The 16,195-nt window shown below is 42.0% G+C and overlaps 1 protein-coding gene across 8 annotated transcripts in view; it reads left to right on the top strand.

Moving 5' to 3' along the window:
- Positions 1-15,349, top strand: part of MAP9 (microtubule associated protein 9) — a 208,716-nt gene extending 193,367 nt beyond the window's left edge. For 7 of the 8 annotated variants that reach the window (XM_033941213.1, XM_033941203.1, XM_033941260.1 and 4 more), the window contains one exon: positions 13,303-15,349. In XM_033941213.1, the coding sequence (XP_033797104.1) occupies positions 13,303-13,422 (120 nt within the window). In that variant the 3' untranslated portion in view covers positions 13,423-15,349. Of the gene's footprint in view, positions 1-12,266; positions 12,349-13,302 lie in introns of all 8 variants that reach the window. The other variant, XM_033941233.1, reaches the window with a different exon arrangement.
- The last annotated feature ends 846 nt before the right edge of the window (positions 15,350-16,195 follow it).

Raw genomic sequence — 16,195 nt, 5'->3', positions numbered from 1 at the left:
GTATGATTCAGTGCCTCCTATGCACACTGCTTGGCATTTCTTAAGGTACCAATGGTCAAAAGGGTGAACAAAGGAAAAAAAAACACAATCTTTATGGAAAATAATTGCTTTTCTTTTATTAAGGCTGCACTCTAGCCAGTTCTCAATTATGTCAGGAATCTCCTGGTTTGTGCAGCTCAAACTTAAAGTCCACAGCGCACACAATTTGCAAATCCAGTGAACTCGATTGATTCACAAATCCCCCCTCCCCATCTGGGATTTTGACCCCAAAAGAAAACAAAGTCCAGAAAAATAAATTCTTTTCACAGTAACAGTCCTTAGCCCTATCCCCACAGTTGTCTCCCTTACAATATGGAACAGGAAAGAAAAAAAAACCAAACTTTTCCCTTTTATTTCCACAAACAATTCTCTTGCCTTGTGCTAGGTTCAGAGCCTAAATACCACCAGCCTGGACTGGGTGAGCTGTCCCAAATGATAACAAACCCGCCCACCCAAAACTGTAGTGCTTTACTCTGACACACAGTACAGCCACTTCCTTGTTGTTCCCCAGGCTGTGGAATAATGTTAGCGCTCTTAAGCAAAGTCTCTTTTCTGTTCAAACATCACAGTAGTAGCAAGCAAAACAAAACTTGTTCATAATCTCCAAAAAAGCAAGGCAACAACTTTTCATTCAGTCTTTAGATCCCCTCCCAAACAGACAGACAAACTGCTCCCTGGGCTATAGCAAAAATGTTCAGATTAGAAAGGTCTGACCTTCTTTAGATTTCAGCTCAAGTCCATAGCAGCTCTGGGACAGGTGCATTATCCCATTCCATTCCAGGGTCAAACTCAAAGCTTTTCACAGGGCTTTCTTCCTCCATGGGATAATCTTCTAACGGCTCCTCTGCTCTGGTGCTGTCCTCACTGCCATTCAAAACTAGCTGTGTTCTCACCCGGCTCCTCCCTCCTCTCTCTGGGAGATCTCAGGCCCATATTCTCAGAACTTTAACACCATCGCTAAACTGTTTTCCGACAGTTTAGTCTGTACGCATTTTAGTGACAGATTATCAAAATGGCTTATTTCTGTTTTTAGTGAGGTTTCTAGCAGTCTCTGTCACTGACATGCAAATGAGCTCTTCAACATTAAAATGAGCACTCCAGTGGATTCTTAAAAATCGCCGAGCCATTCTCCAAGAGCGGTGTCGGATTTTGGTGTCACAAGTTAGCGACTGTTCCAGGGGTGCCAGTACAGTGACAGCACTGTTTAAAACTCTGGCATGGCAGTGTTGGAAACAGCTAGAAAAGCCGTTTTGAGAAGTGATTCTCCCCCCCAGCATTGGGAGAGATGCCCACTCTCTCCCGCTGCCACACAACGCACACACCCCTGCAGCGAGAGAGATGCCCACTCCCACTGCCAAGGGAATCCCCCCAGCAGCGAGAGAGATGCCCATTCTCTCCTGCTGCATCACAACACCCCCTCCTGCCTCTGACCCCTCTCTCCTGTACTGTTAATTAGATGGCTGACCGGAGGGATGCCAACTCCCTCTGGCCAGTTGGTCTGTCTCTTCCAAAATGGGCCTTCCCATCCAGGGGCCTGAGGCTCTGATTGGCCCAGTATAATTCAGAGACTATTTTATGTCTATAATAAGAAGCTACTCAGGGGGTCAGTTTGGTTTTTGATATCTCATTCCAGAATATGGTTTTTGATATCTCTTTCTAGAATTAGAGTAGGTGATCTGATCAAGATACAATGGTACCTTGGTTTGCAAGCATAATTCGTTCCAGAAACATGCTCATTTATCAAAGCAAGTTTCCCCATAGGGAGTAATAGAAACTCGGATGATTCGTTCCACATCCCAAAAACAGGCCTATGTGTTCTTGTGGTCCAACACTTCTCCTACTCCCTGTTTTGGCATTTCTCCTTCTCCCCTCTCCAACCCAACATATGTACTCCCTTCTTTCCATCCCCACAGACCATCTTTCCCTTTTCTCATCCTAGCCCTGGTGGGATTGTTAACAGGTCCCGCTCTCACCTCAAGGCCTGCTCCTCTGTACAGGCTGCCTCTCAGCCCCTAGCCGCTCCACGAGTGTTAAAATTCCAGCATCACCTCAAGGTTCCGGTCCCACTTCACGGGCCCGTCTCGTTCCGGTTTCCCGCTACCACTAATACTATTGCTGGTCTCTCACCTCATGGCCCAGTTCTGCTCTGATCACCTTTCACCGGCATTGGCAACTCTGCACAGAAGAGATAGTAGCGGGGTGTCAGTGAGAGGACAGGGCTGAAGAAAGCGAGGCGGTATAGCGTGGGGGGGGAGGGGGCTGGCGTTCCAGAGCCAGAACGCAGCATTCCCTTGGCCAAGTTCCACCCCCTTTTGCTTCCACTTCCTGCATAAGCTCCTCCCTGCCTCTACAAAGTTGCAGAAGGAACCGAGATGCCTTCTGTCCTGCCCACCCTCCGCCAATCGGGACTAGAGGGCAGACCTTTGCACAACTCTCCCCGCCCAAGGACATCCAGGCAGCACCGCCTCTATGAAGTAGCAGAAGGAACCGAGATGCCTTCTGTCCTGCCCGCCCTCCGCCAACCAGGGCTAGAGGGCGGAACCTTTGCACAACTCCCCACCCAAGGACATCCAGGCAGCAATGTCAGGAGTAGATTGCAAGGCGCTGGTGCCAGCGTGGGTTGGTGCATGCTGTTTGCTGGTGCCGGTGTCTGCTGGAGGTAAGGGTTTGGGGGTGGGCCGCGGGGGGTGAAAAGTCAGTTCCCAGGGTGGACGCACTCGTTGATCGAGTCAACGCTTGTTTTGTGAGTTAAAGTTTGCTCGAGTGTTTTGCTCGTCTTGCAAAACACTCGCAAACCACGTTACTCACAAACCGAGGTTTGACTGTACTTTGAATAGGGAATTAAATTCTAGGTAGTAACATAGTAAATAACAGCAGATAAAGACTTGAATGATCCATCCGGTCTGCTCAATTGTACATGCTCTATAAATTATTTAATTCAAATTGTCCTTTTTCTTAGATATTTCTGGACCAGAAACCCAGAGCTCTACCCAGTACTGTGCTTAAGTTCCATCTACTGGAGTCTCCGTCAAAGCTCACTCCAGCTCATCTAAACTATCCCAGCTGTCGAGGCCCTCCCCAGCCCATCCTCAACTGAATGGCCATATAGGGGACACAGACCGTGCAAGTCTGCCCATTACTGGCCTTAGTTCTTCAATATACTGTTTACCATTATTTTCTGATTAGAGATTCTTTGTGTTCATCCTATGCCTTTTTGAACTCTGGCACCATTTTCCTCTTCCTCCGTGGTTATGATAAGGTGTGCTGAAATTTGTGCTGTTGCCTTTTCAGTGGCTGGTCCACTTTTATGGAATGCACTGCCAGGAATATTGTGAATATTTTGGAGTACCTGCACAATTTAATTAAGAAGCTCTTAAAATTCCATTCTTTTGTACCAGCATTTTTTTGATTGATTTTTTTTATATATTCACTTAGGAAGTAGTACAGGAGAGGTGTGGTTGTGGTTATTTTGTTATTCGGTAGTGTGGTCTTTTGAGGTTTTATTGTATATTTCTTCTTGTACTCCACTTAGGAAGTAGATGGATTATAAATGTTTAATAATAATAATAATAATAATAATTTATTTTGTATACCACCATACCCAGGGAGTTCAAGGCGGTTCACAACAGATAGATGAATTATATACAGTGTGATTGAAAAAAAAAAAGAAGAACATAATAAGGCAATCGTAGGGTCAAACTCGTTTACATTAACAATTTAGGTGAGGGAAGGGCTAAATACGGAGTACATACAGTGTGTGCTGTAATAGAATACAATTGAGTTTAAGAGAAGGGGGGAACAAAGCATATTAGATGGAAAGGGGGGGGAGCAACAATCTTAGAAGGGGGCAGGCGGAAAAGTAAAGGAAGAGGTGAGGAGCGTTGAGGAGGGGGGAAGGGGAGCGTTAAGGGTTTGGTCTTTTGCAAAGAAGGGTTTTGATCTGTTTTCTAATGTGGAGAAGGGGAAAGGTTAAGGTGGAAGAGGGGAGCGTTAAGGATTTGGTCCGTTGAAAAGTAGAGTTTTGAGCTTTTTTCTAAAGTGGAGGTATGAAGAGGTGTCAAGTATAATTTGGGCGAGCCATGAATTTAGTTTGGCCGCTTGAAAAACTGCAGCGCGGTTCCCAGCAAAGGGTGTGCTTTTTGCTGACATGGAGTTGGTGAGTAGATCTAACTGATAGCCCTTTTCACGTGTAGGTTGTTGAACGACCCTCTGGAATGTGATCAGAAGAAAATGCTTTCCACAGGATTTCAAAAGTTGGTTTTCACAAACTTTAGTTTTCTTGGTAAACATGCTGAAATAGTTTCTTGAAACAAGATAAAATAGTTTCTAAATTCCAGCATCTAATATCTTCTAAGGCACTTCTGTTTACTGGAGATTAAATTAAATGACTATGTTCACTCCTGTGAAATTATTTGAAAGTTTTAATGCAGAGTGAGCTTCAGCAGAATAGCAGAAATTTATAGATAATTTATGTTAAATACAGGAACTTCAACTCACAGATTATAGTTATGGTTTCCTCGTTTTATAGTTTCTTATCCCAATGTCCGTTGATGATCTGGTTGATGCAGATCACTGGAGACTTTCTGTTGTAGATGCAGCTCAGAACAAAAATAGAGATAAAAGGTTTTTGTTTGAAAAGTGCAGGGTGGAAAAGGTTGCTTTTATCTAAACAGATGAAAAATAACTGAGTAAAGGAAAGAAAACTCAAAATAAAATTCAGGACTGGTATCCCAATATAGATTGAGCAGAAGTATGTAAATGTTTTACAAGTATAAAACCAAATATTGTATTTTTTTAACCTGAATTGTAGGTGCCTGATGTGAACACAGCCTCTGCCATCCTCAGTTCAGTATGCATTTCTGGTGTACACATCCCTCACCAGAAAATAAGTCTAAGTTGCGCCAGAAAATCATAGGATATAAATCACTACTGATGCAAAAGAAGAAAGAGTACTACTCTAAACAGTTCAGCACAGAAGATAATCTTAAAATCAGCAAATTGTTCTTAATATTAGATAACCTAACCAACACAAACAAGATCAGAAAAGGCCGACAATCCCTCTATTTCAACAGCCTCAGAACTAACTATTTTAAGATTCAATCCACACAAGACCAGCTACCCACAACCAGGCCAGCTAGACCCACCACAACAAAACAACCTATGGAAATATCAGAAGACAGATCTTGTAACGATTTTGAAGAGATTAAATTCAAAAATACAAAATGGCTTCTCCTAAAATACTCCAAAGCATAGTGAAGCCTCAACACCTGCCTACCTTACCTGAACAAAGCAGTTGCCCCAACAACCATAGGCAAAATAACCCAATGACTTAACTATCACCTAAAAGCCGGCCTTTTCCCCAAATCAGGAGGAGGAATTATCTTAATGTCCATTCCCAAGAACCCAAAACTCAGCCCTTCTGATGTGAACAGTTATATTCTAGTAACTTCCATCCCCCTATTTGTCAAAATGATGAAAGGATATGTCACAGAACAACTTGAATGCTACTTACAACACTTAAATACCCATATGTTTCACAATCAGGATTCAGGAAAAATCACAGCATCAAGACGGTGGTCATAGCACTAGTAACATAACAGCAAAGAACTACTAAGCAAGGGTCACAGTGTAATCATAATCCAATTCGACCTAAGCAACACATTTGACCTAATAGAATTTGATCAAATGTCTAAGATCTTCAGTGATTTTGGATTTAGTTGCCCAATCCTCTCCTGGTTCTAAGGCTTCCTAACCACTCAGCACTATGCTGTACGTAAGGATGGTGAACTTTGACAGCTGGCAGCCTCCCAGCGGGGACACCCAAGGATCCCCATTTTCATCATCAGTGTTCAACCTTCTAATGCAATCCTTGGAAGCCAACCTAGACCTTGCATGAATAAAACAGTTCACCTATGCAAATAACATAACAAATATGCTACCTGTAATGACTGCATTAACCAACATCCTCACCACTATCAAAAAATGTGTCCAAATAATATAAAACTGGACCTCAGCCCACTGTCTCAAATTAAATAAGCCAAACTAGAACAAAAGGACTTTCAAACACAGCTGTCACAGACAAATGTGTAATTTGCAAAGAGGTGGAAAGATCTCAGATGCCTGCACTGATGAATAACAATGGTTAAATCAGCTACTAGCAGGTCAAGGTATATTTTATTGATCTTACACACCTCACTGTTTATTCCCCCCTTTTTTGTAATTAATTTCTATGCACTTATGTCTTATAGTATGAATATAGACCCCCGAAGAAGCCAAAAAATTGGTGAAACGGGTCCCGTCAGGCCATCGGCCAACACCATAAGATAAGTGCCGATTTTGTAGTTACAAGTTGCTTATAATGAGTACTTTGAAATTAATTGACAAGTAAAAAGTAGTGAGGTGTGTAAGATCAATGAAAGTAGCTGATTTAACCATTGTTATTCATCAGTGCAGGCATATGAGATCTTTCCACCTCTTTGTAAATTATACATTTATCTGTGACAGTTGTGTTTTAAAGTCCTTTTGTTCCAGTTTGGTTTGCAACTTTTGAGGACTTTTCCATTGGTTTTGTACTAGTGTCAAACTAAATAAGAACAATGCCAAATTCCTTTGGCTTAAGACCCTCAATTGACCCATGCTACTCTCCAAAGATTATAGTAGATGACACAGAGTTTCCATTAGAACTATAATCCTGAATCTTAGGAGTAGAAATTGATAACCACCTATCCATGAAGAGCCATGTAAAGTCGATAAAATCTTTCCTTGTGATGAGAAAGCTAAGATTCATCAGAAAATACTTTGGAACAGAGGCTTTCTGAATCTTAGTACAATCTTTAATCCTATCTCAATTAAACTACTGTAATATAACACTAGTTCTTTGCTCTAAAATGTTGCTATCATATCAAAATGCAGGAGTAAGATTCACATATGGACTATGGAAATCAGAATACCTTTCCTTTTCTTTTTTTTCCTTGCACTCTTTATGATAATCTATCTGTTTGATTCATTGCTTTGTTCACATTGTTACTTATGAATGTTTAATTTGTATGCGAATGGAAGTTCACTGTACATCTTATTCATCTTTTGAACTGGAAATCGGAACACCTAGAGCAGGGGTGCCCACACTTTTTGGGCTTGCGAGCTACTTTTAAAATGACCAATTCAAAATGATCTACCAACAATAAAATTTAAAAAAAACACAACGCACACTGTACGCATAGAAAATGTTAATTATCATTCCTATTCCAGGGTTTTTCAAAGATGTCAAAGCAGATGACTCTATGCACTATCACCTCAGTAACAACCATACAAAAATAGACAAATATACCCCCCTCCCTTTTTACTAAACCACGATAGCAGTTTTTAGAGCGCAGGGAGCTGCGCTGAATGCCCAGCGCTGCTCTCGATGCTCATAGGCTCCCTGCGCTAAAAAACTCTATTGCAGTTTAGTAAAAGGGGACCTTAGTGTAAAATATAGACAGCAGATATAAATTCAGACACATTTTGATCACTAAATTTAAAATAAAATCATTTTTCCTACCTTGTCTGGTGATTTCATGAGTCTCTGGTTGCACTTTCTTCTTCTGACTGTGCATTCAATCTTTCTTCCCTTCTTTTAGCCTGTATGCTTCCTCTTCTCCAGACCTCATTCCCTCCCCCAACTTTTCCTTCCTCTCTCCCTGCCCTTTCTTTCTCTCTGCCTCCCTTTCTTTTTTTTCTGTTTCTCTTCTTTCCTTCTGTCTCCCTGCCTGCCATTTTTCTTTCTTTCTCCCTGCCCTCCCCCAAGCCACTGCCATCGGGGACCAGGACCCAAACCGCCACCAATAACAGGTCCCAAACCGCCACCAATAACAGGGCCGAAAGCCGACGACGCCCCAAGCTCTCCCTGCTTCGGCCGACCAGCATTCCTCTCACCGACGTCAATTCTGCCGTCGGGGAGAGGAAGGCTGATTGGCCCAAGATCGCGATCAACCTATTGGGGGAAATGCTGCCGTGTCCTGCCTTCGCGGAAACAGAAAGTAGGCAGGACCCGGCAGCAAGAAGAGCAAATGCTTCACTAACCTTTCTCCCGCCTTAGCCCATAGCGAACGCTTGCTTCAGGGCTCTCAGCATGTGCATGCCGCCCCCCCGCCCCCACCCGGACATAACTTCCGGTTTCGGAGGGAAGAGAAGGGAAGCCGGCACGCACACGTTTGAGCCACGGAGCATAAGTTTGCTACGGGCTGAAATCTCCAAGCCGGTTTTTTTTTGTTTTTTTTTCATGTTCAGCAGCGGCGGCAACAGCAGATGACAGCTGGGCGGACCGCCCAGCTAAAAGGCCCTAGAGAAAACACTGGAGAGGAAGGCTGATCGGCCCAGTAGATCAGGACGGCAACACGAGTCTATCACGGAGCCCGGAATGGGCTCCGCGATCGACTCGCGTTGCCTTCCTGAGCTACTGGTCGATCGCGATCGACGTGTTGGGCATCCCTGACCTAGAGTCTTACCATATGAAACTACATTGGCTACCCATAACAACAAGAATCAAGTTTAAATTAGGCATCACTGCCTTTGAAAATCCTGACAGGCAATGCCCCCCCAACTACTTAAAAGAGTTGGCCATCCTACTCCAGGGTGCCTCCAACAGATATTCCACCTGAAATCTTTTCCACTTAAAATTCCCAGCATACAACAATGTAAAGTCTAACAGACAAATTACAGTATCCATCCAATATCAATTAGCAAAATGCTGGAAACAGCTACCACTTATACTACCATCTTGTGACCACTATCTCAGGGTCAGAAAATCTTTAAAAGCATTTCTATACCAAGACAGGGAGCAAACACTGAAATAACTGAAATGGCAATTCTAAAAGCCTATTTGTAAACTGACTAATGCATCTCCAAGGACATAACGATGAGCCAATGATGACCTACTTGAACTTGTAACTATGATTGCACTGTATTAATAATTGTACTGATCTACCTGTACTAGCAACACTATTGAATGTCAGTTACAAACTATCCATTGTAACTGACCAAACCTCTTCTAATGTAGTTTGACCTTGAACCGAACAGGTAAAGGCAGAATAGAGAACCTGATTAGTATAACAAAACATAACATATATACAATTGGGACACTGGAAAAGTATAATACATTATATTCATTCAAAGTATGTGTATCTTGGCCTTATTCTCACCTAATTATGGGTCCCTGTTTTCAAAACCGTGGTAATGAGTCCCAGCATGACAAACGTAGCACAGCCCATAGGAACTGAATGGACTGCATCATATTTGCTGCACAGGAATCGCTACTGTAGCTTTGCAAAAGGGGCCCTATCTGAGAGCTTTTTGTGCTTTTCTTATTTCAGTATTCTAATGCAGTCCATTAGATGAAAGTCATACATTACAGCAAGATCAATTTGTAATGTTAAAACATAAATTAAATAAACAAAGCAAATAGCTGACTATTTGCTTGTAAGTGTAGCAGTTAGAACTTTTTCTAGTAAAATCTTCAGGTGATATTAATTTGATGCTTCAACAAATTCTGTGTATGCTGCTAAAATTAAACTCACTAGATTACATATAGGAACACTAAGAGGGGCATAATCAAAAGAAATGTCTAAGTCCCCTTTTGGCCTAAGTTCCTAGATGCAGAAAGTAGGCAACAAGGAAATGTCCATTCTCAAAAAAAACCGTCCAAAATGAGAGTTTGTTTGTTGTTTTTTTTTTTTAGAATGGCCTGCCTTTACATTTAGCAGTGTAATCGTCCAAACTGCCACTACATCTATCCTTACCACACATTCTCAACCAAAATATCGCCCAAGTCCCAAACGCCCAAAACAAGACTTTTTAGGCAAATGAGGGCCAGTCCTTTGCCTAAAAGCAGGATTCTGTAACCAGTGTCTGTCAAAAACAACACCGGGTACAGAATCCTGGAACTCTCGTGGTTCCCCCCCCCCCCTCCGCAACGATCGAGGCAGGAGAGATGCCTAATCTCTCCTGTCAAAGAACACCCCCCCCGAACCCTGTGATTACTGGCAAGAGGGTGCCAAAGCCCTCCTGCCGGACAACCTCCCCACCGAACCCCCTTTCCCCTGTCCGAGCCCGCCCCCAGACTCCCCACTAACCTTAATCGCTGTCCGTACAGATGGGTCCTCCCTCTATCCATCCAGCAGGCCTGCCTTCCTTCGAAAGGTGGGCCTGCCCCTTCCTGGTGCATTGTGTGATGAACCAGGGAGGGGCCTAGGGCCTGATTGGCCCCGCCCATAGGAGGGGCCTTAGGCACCTAAGCCAACTGGAATTGGGCCAGTTGCCTAATGCCCTTCCTATGGACGGGGCCTTAGGCACATGGGCCAACCAAATCTTAGGTGGTATAGCACTAACTGAAACCTGGATCTGCCCTGAAGACTCTGCTTCAGCTGCCACCCTTTATCATGGAGGGTAACTTTTCTCATGCCTCATACAGATGGTCATGGAGGCGGTGTTGAGCTCACTATCTTGTAAATATCAATCCCTTCTTGTGCCTCAGTCTCACTGTTCTCCTTCTTTTGAAGTTCACTCCATCCATCTATTCGCTCCTCTGTCTCTCAGAGTAGAAAATGACATAGTAACAAAATTTATCACCATTCCTGTGGATAATGGCAGGAAACCATCCTTTGTCATTATTTAGTGTCTATCTGAACTTCAGTCCTTCTACACCAGCATTCTTTAATGCAAGGCTTGAGAGTCAGTGGTTGTGCCATTCATACTCTGATTCATCCCTCTCTCCTTAAAGAATGGCATGGGGATGGTTTCCCGCAGTGATCCGCGGGGATGGGAATAGTGATGAATTCTGTCACCGTGTCATTCTCTATCTCAGAGTAGCAGTCATTGACCGACCCCTTGATAAGTCCTTCTCCTCCTTCCTCAGTTTGTCGCCTGGCTCTCCTTTCTTGAACCCTCATCTCCCTCCCTAATCCTCGGCGACTTCAACATCCATGCTGATGACCCCTCTGACTCCTATATGTCCAGGTTTCTTGCTCTAATGTCCTCATACAATCTCCAGCTGTGCTGCACCACCTGCCACTACCTTGACCTTGTCCTCTCCTCCAACTGTTTTATCAGCAAATTCTGCACCTTGAATCTCACCATCTCTGACCATCAGCTGTTAACATTACATTACATTACATTACATTACAGATTTCTATTCCGCCATTACCTTTCGGTTCAAAGCAGATTACAAAAAGAGTTATGGAAGAAGGGTTACAACGTCACCCCCGCCCCACAAACCCGACCAATTACTACCTATTCATTTAGGAACATTCAGGCTATTGACCTTGACACACTCTCTACTAAGGTCTCATCCCTCCTTTCTACTACTATGTCAAACAAGTCTGTCAGTGAAGCTGTCATCTATAACTCTATTCTCTCTTCTATTGATACTCTTGTCCCTCCTATTTCACATCCTGTAAGACATGCCAAACACCAGCCCTAGTTCACCCCCAAAATCTCTTACCGGTGCGCCTGTGCCCAAGCTTCTGAACATCTTTGGCTTAAATTCCGCACACATGCCAACTTCTTACATTTCAAATTCATGCTGACATCCTTCCAATCTACCTTTTGCTTGCCAAACAATAATACTACAACCATTTAACTAACTCAGTGCCAACCCTCGCTGTATCTTTGCCACACTCAACTCTACTCAAAGTGCCCCACCTCCTATCCCCTCACTTTTCCCCCAGATGATGGCAGAGTTCTTTCATGACAAAATTCACAAGATCCACCTTGATTTCTCAACCATGTCACCTCCCCACCAAACCTTCCAGCTGTCCACTCTGCCAGCCTCCCTTCAACAACCCCTACCACCTTGTCCTCCTTTCCTGAAGTCACAGATGAGGAAACTGCTTTTATCCATTGAGCCACAGCTGCTTCTTTTCAGTCATGGGGGTTCCTACCATGAGAGCTTAGTGATCCTAGCCATGTGAAGGTGAAAATACCTGAGATCATAGCTTAGCAGAAACACAGAAGCATGTTGGCAGATAAAGGCCAAATGGCCCATCTAGTCTGCCCAGCTGCAATAATCATTATCTCTTTCTCTCTGCAAGAGATCCCACGTGCCTATCCCTAAGCTATCATATCAGATGTGAGGAAGAAAGACATTTGTGGAAGCTGCTGTGGCTCAATGGGTAAAAGCCCTGTTCCCATCTTCCAGAGGTCATAGGTTCAAATCCCAGCACATATTTTAATTGTGGCATTCTACCTTGCAGGTGCACCTTGATAATCTCATAATGAGGTCAGCATTGTGCAGCTGCACACCTCCATTTGCAATGAACTAGAAGCCATGCTAAGGTCTGTATCTGTTTTTTTTCAGTTTTTAAGCTTTTGAAAATGAAGTTATGTATGCAGTCTTTTTTTTTTCATGTGCTTTCCTTGTTTTCAGTAATGAGCTGATTGGAGCATTGTTTAGTCAGAAAAAAGGGTAGATTTTTAGCAAGAAACCTAAAGCTGTGTTTTTTTCTTATGCTCTGCTTCAGTTAATGGATGTTTTCCTCAAATTAGCAAATAACATTGCTGTTTGTCCACAAAAATAGAAGGTTTTGCATGCAGTATATCTGTTTTGATGTGCCCTGTTTATGTGGTGCCTTATTAAATGTTTTTTGAGCTTAATAAAGCAAAAATAAAAACTCAGAGAGCTATTTAGCAGATCGCATTAAGGACATCTAAACTGTGCGTAAGTTCTGTCCAAACTATGCTTAAAAGTAGACCTAGTTTTCATTCATCTACAATGTAGGCATGAGATGGACACCCTAGGTCACTCAGCATTATGCAAATGAATTGAAGGATACCCATATTGAAGCCTCGCCCAGAGCACATCCATTCCACGTCCACACCTATTCCGTAGGCATGAGTTTTCCCAATGGGCGTCCATGAAATTGTGGACGCACCTACAAAGTAGCATCCACATCCTTTTAACGTCCATGTACCAATTATTACTCATTAAGAACCTTAAATGGCTCTTTAACTACTTAGTTTGGACACCTAAGTCCTGCTCAGTATTAGGCGGAATTTAGACACCGTTTATAGAATCGGGGCCTATGTGTCTAGAATGATCACATCAATGCCATTGTAGTGGTATTAAAAAAAGAAAGAAAATTTAGATTGTAAAATAGAAAAAGACCTCAATAAAACCATCTGTTACTAATTAACATTTCAGATGCAGAGAGTTATTGTCTATATATTTAATTTTATTTACATAGTTATCAAAATTACAGTTTCATAAACATCTCTAAATGTTGTTTACAGGAAAAGAAAGAAAAGCGAGAAATCATATCAAAAAAGCAGAAGAAACTTCAAGTTATTTTGGAAGATGAGCCAACTCCTCCATGGAGCCCACCAAGCAGAACTGTATCAGTTGGGAAATGATCTGAACCAAATGTTGCCTTGCATAACTTGTCTGTAGATCACAACAATGGATTGTGTGAGACTTCATGTCACATCTTTTGATTTTGGAATCATTACCAGATCAAACAAGTCAAATTCCAGCTACTAATGATCTAAAATAACATGCTATATAAAATTTATTCAGGGTGGGATATGTTTTCAGTTCACTATTCTTGAGTACTGATGCCTTCTCAAATAATGAAAAAAACCTTTTCTCTCTGTGTTGTATTGCATTGTACAGGAAGAAAAAGTTTGAAAGGAAAGAAAAGTGTAAAATGGCTTCACAGAATCTGTTGGCAAGCATTGTTTTTCATTTTGATATTCAGTTTGGGAAAAGGACTGTGTTTTATATTTTGCATTTTTTTAAATGAAATCACCATCATGTGAATTTACTTTTTATTTGGGTACATTGAATATATTACTTTAATGAATTACACACATTTTCAAGTTGGCAGAAATGTGAGTCGCCCTATTGAATTATTTAGAGAAAATGTAATGATAATGATATTCATTTGTAGCTTCAGGGATTTTGTCAATTTAGAATAACTTTTTAAAAATTTGAGGTATTTAATTTTATAATTTCCTGCCTTTTCTTACGCTTTTTCCTCCTCCCTTGGAATTGTTTAAAACTCATTTTATTATGCTTTTTTTAAAACCATGTTTCAGTTGAGACAATAATTCAGGAAACTAAGAAGCCCCTCTGTGGATTTGGATGGAGAGCTACTATCCACAAAACAAATCAATTCTGCAAAAAAAACTGTTCTTAGTAAAGCACAACAATTTCCCTGCAGTCTTTATATGAGTGTTTCTATACAAAGGATATTTATTTTAAACAAAATACGGGATATTAGAAAATTATGATGCAGTATCTCTGGTCCAGCAAATTACCAATATCCAGGAGTTTTATAATACCTGAACGCTTGGACTTGATGGTTAATTCATTTAGGGGTCCTTTTATCAAGCCGCGCTAGCAAGGGTTAGCGCGTCGGACATTTCATCACTCGCGAACCCCCGTGGCCGGCTCAATGCAGGCGTTAGCGGCTAGCGCAGCAGGCGGTTTAACGCGCATTAAACCCCTACCGCAGCTTGATGAAAGGACCCCTTGGTAAAATTAGAAGCTATCCCCCTCTTTTATAAAAATGCGCTAGCTGTTTTAGCACGCGCCATCCCATCCATAGGATATAATGGACGCATTAGCGTTTAGTGTGCACTAATTTTTAGCACGCGCTAAATCGGCTACCACACCTTAATAAAATGACCCCTATATAATCCCCCCAAAAAATCTGTCTTCTTTTGGACTATTTTGAAATCCACTCATTGTTCTGTGACATCTTTCTTTATATTAAAAATGTCTACACTGCTTATATTGACACAAGTCAGTTCAAGGTGATTTCAAAATGCATTCACAGCTTCAAAGCAATGTCATATACAAATATCACATATACATATATTAAAATAACCATAATTTTCAGCCACCCCAAATTTCTCTTAATGAAGACTGCTAGAAATGTACCAATATTAATAAAAATATGCCCTAAAAAGCAGTGTCTTCAGCTTTCTTTTAAATTGACATACATCTGATTCCACTCTTAACTCTTTAGGTAAGGCATTCCACCAAGAGAGTGCCATCAGCAAAAACAACCTTGTCCTAATGCACTCATATTTAATTTCTTTAGGAGAAGGTATTTCCAAGAAAGAGTCCTGACTGGAACGTAATGGCCATTTTGGCACAAATATTTTTATTCTTGCCAATAAATATTGTGGTTCAGAAGACTGTAGAACTTTTAAAGTCAGTAAGAGGATATTAAATTTCACCCTATTTGCGATCAGATAGGATGATATATACACTGGAGAAAAAAGGTATGTAAATATGAGCCTGAATAAAATATGTACGTCTCAGCCCCCTGAAGTATGTGCATACTTTATCTGTGTATAATATGTACATACAGATGAGCTGGCCAGTGGTTATGTGATGTGCATCCTGATGTCGCAAGCAAATGGACTTAAGCTAAATGATTCCAAGAGCAAGAAATCCCAATTTTTAGGATGCTGACACTCTCCAACCTTGAAAACTTTGAAAAGCTCTTTTCTACGCCAGAGGGTGGTAGTTAATGGAAGTCGCTCGAAGGAAGGAAAGGTGAGTAGTGGAGTCCCTCAGGGATCAGTGCTGGGGCCAATCCTGTTCAATATGTTTGTGAGTGACATTGCTGAAGGGTTAGAAGGAAAAGTGTGCCTTTTTGCAGATGATACCAAGATTTGTAACAGAGTAGACACCGAAGAGGGAGTGGAAAATATGAAAAAGGATCTGCAAAAGTTAGAGGAATGGTCTAATGCCTGGCAACTAAAATTCAATGCAAAGAAATGCAGAGTAATGCATTTGGGAATTAATAATAGGAAGGAACCGTGTATGCTGGGAGGAGAGAAGCTGATATGCACGGACGGGGAGAGGGACCTTGGGGTGATAGTGTCCGAAGATCTAAAGGTGAAAAAAACAGTGTGACAAGGCAGTGGCTGCTGCCAGAAGGATGCTGGGATGTATAAAGAGAGGTGTAGTCAGTAGAAGGAAGAAGGTGTTGATGCCCCTGTACAGGTCATTGGTAAGGCCCCACTTGGAGTATTGTGTTCAATTTTGGAGACCGTATCTGGTGAAGGACTTGAGGCGATCCAGAGGAGGGCGACGAAAATGATAGGAGGCTTGCGCCAGAAGACGTATGAGGAGAGATTGGAAGCCCTGAATATGTATACCCTAGAGGAA

The sequence above is a fragment of the Geotrypetes seraphini genome, chromosome 1 (assembly GCF_902459505.1).
Source record: "Geotrypetes seraphini chromosome 1, aGeoSer1.1, whole genome shotgun sequence".
NCBI classification, from domain to species: domain Eukaryota; kingdom Metazoa; phylum Chordata; class Amphibia; order Gymnophiona; family Dermophiidae; genus Geotrypetes; species Geotrypetes seraphini.
The sequence above is the reverse complement of the archived record's forward strand: the minus strand, read 5'-3'. Positions and strand labels throughout refer to the sequence as shown.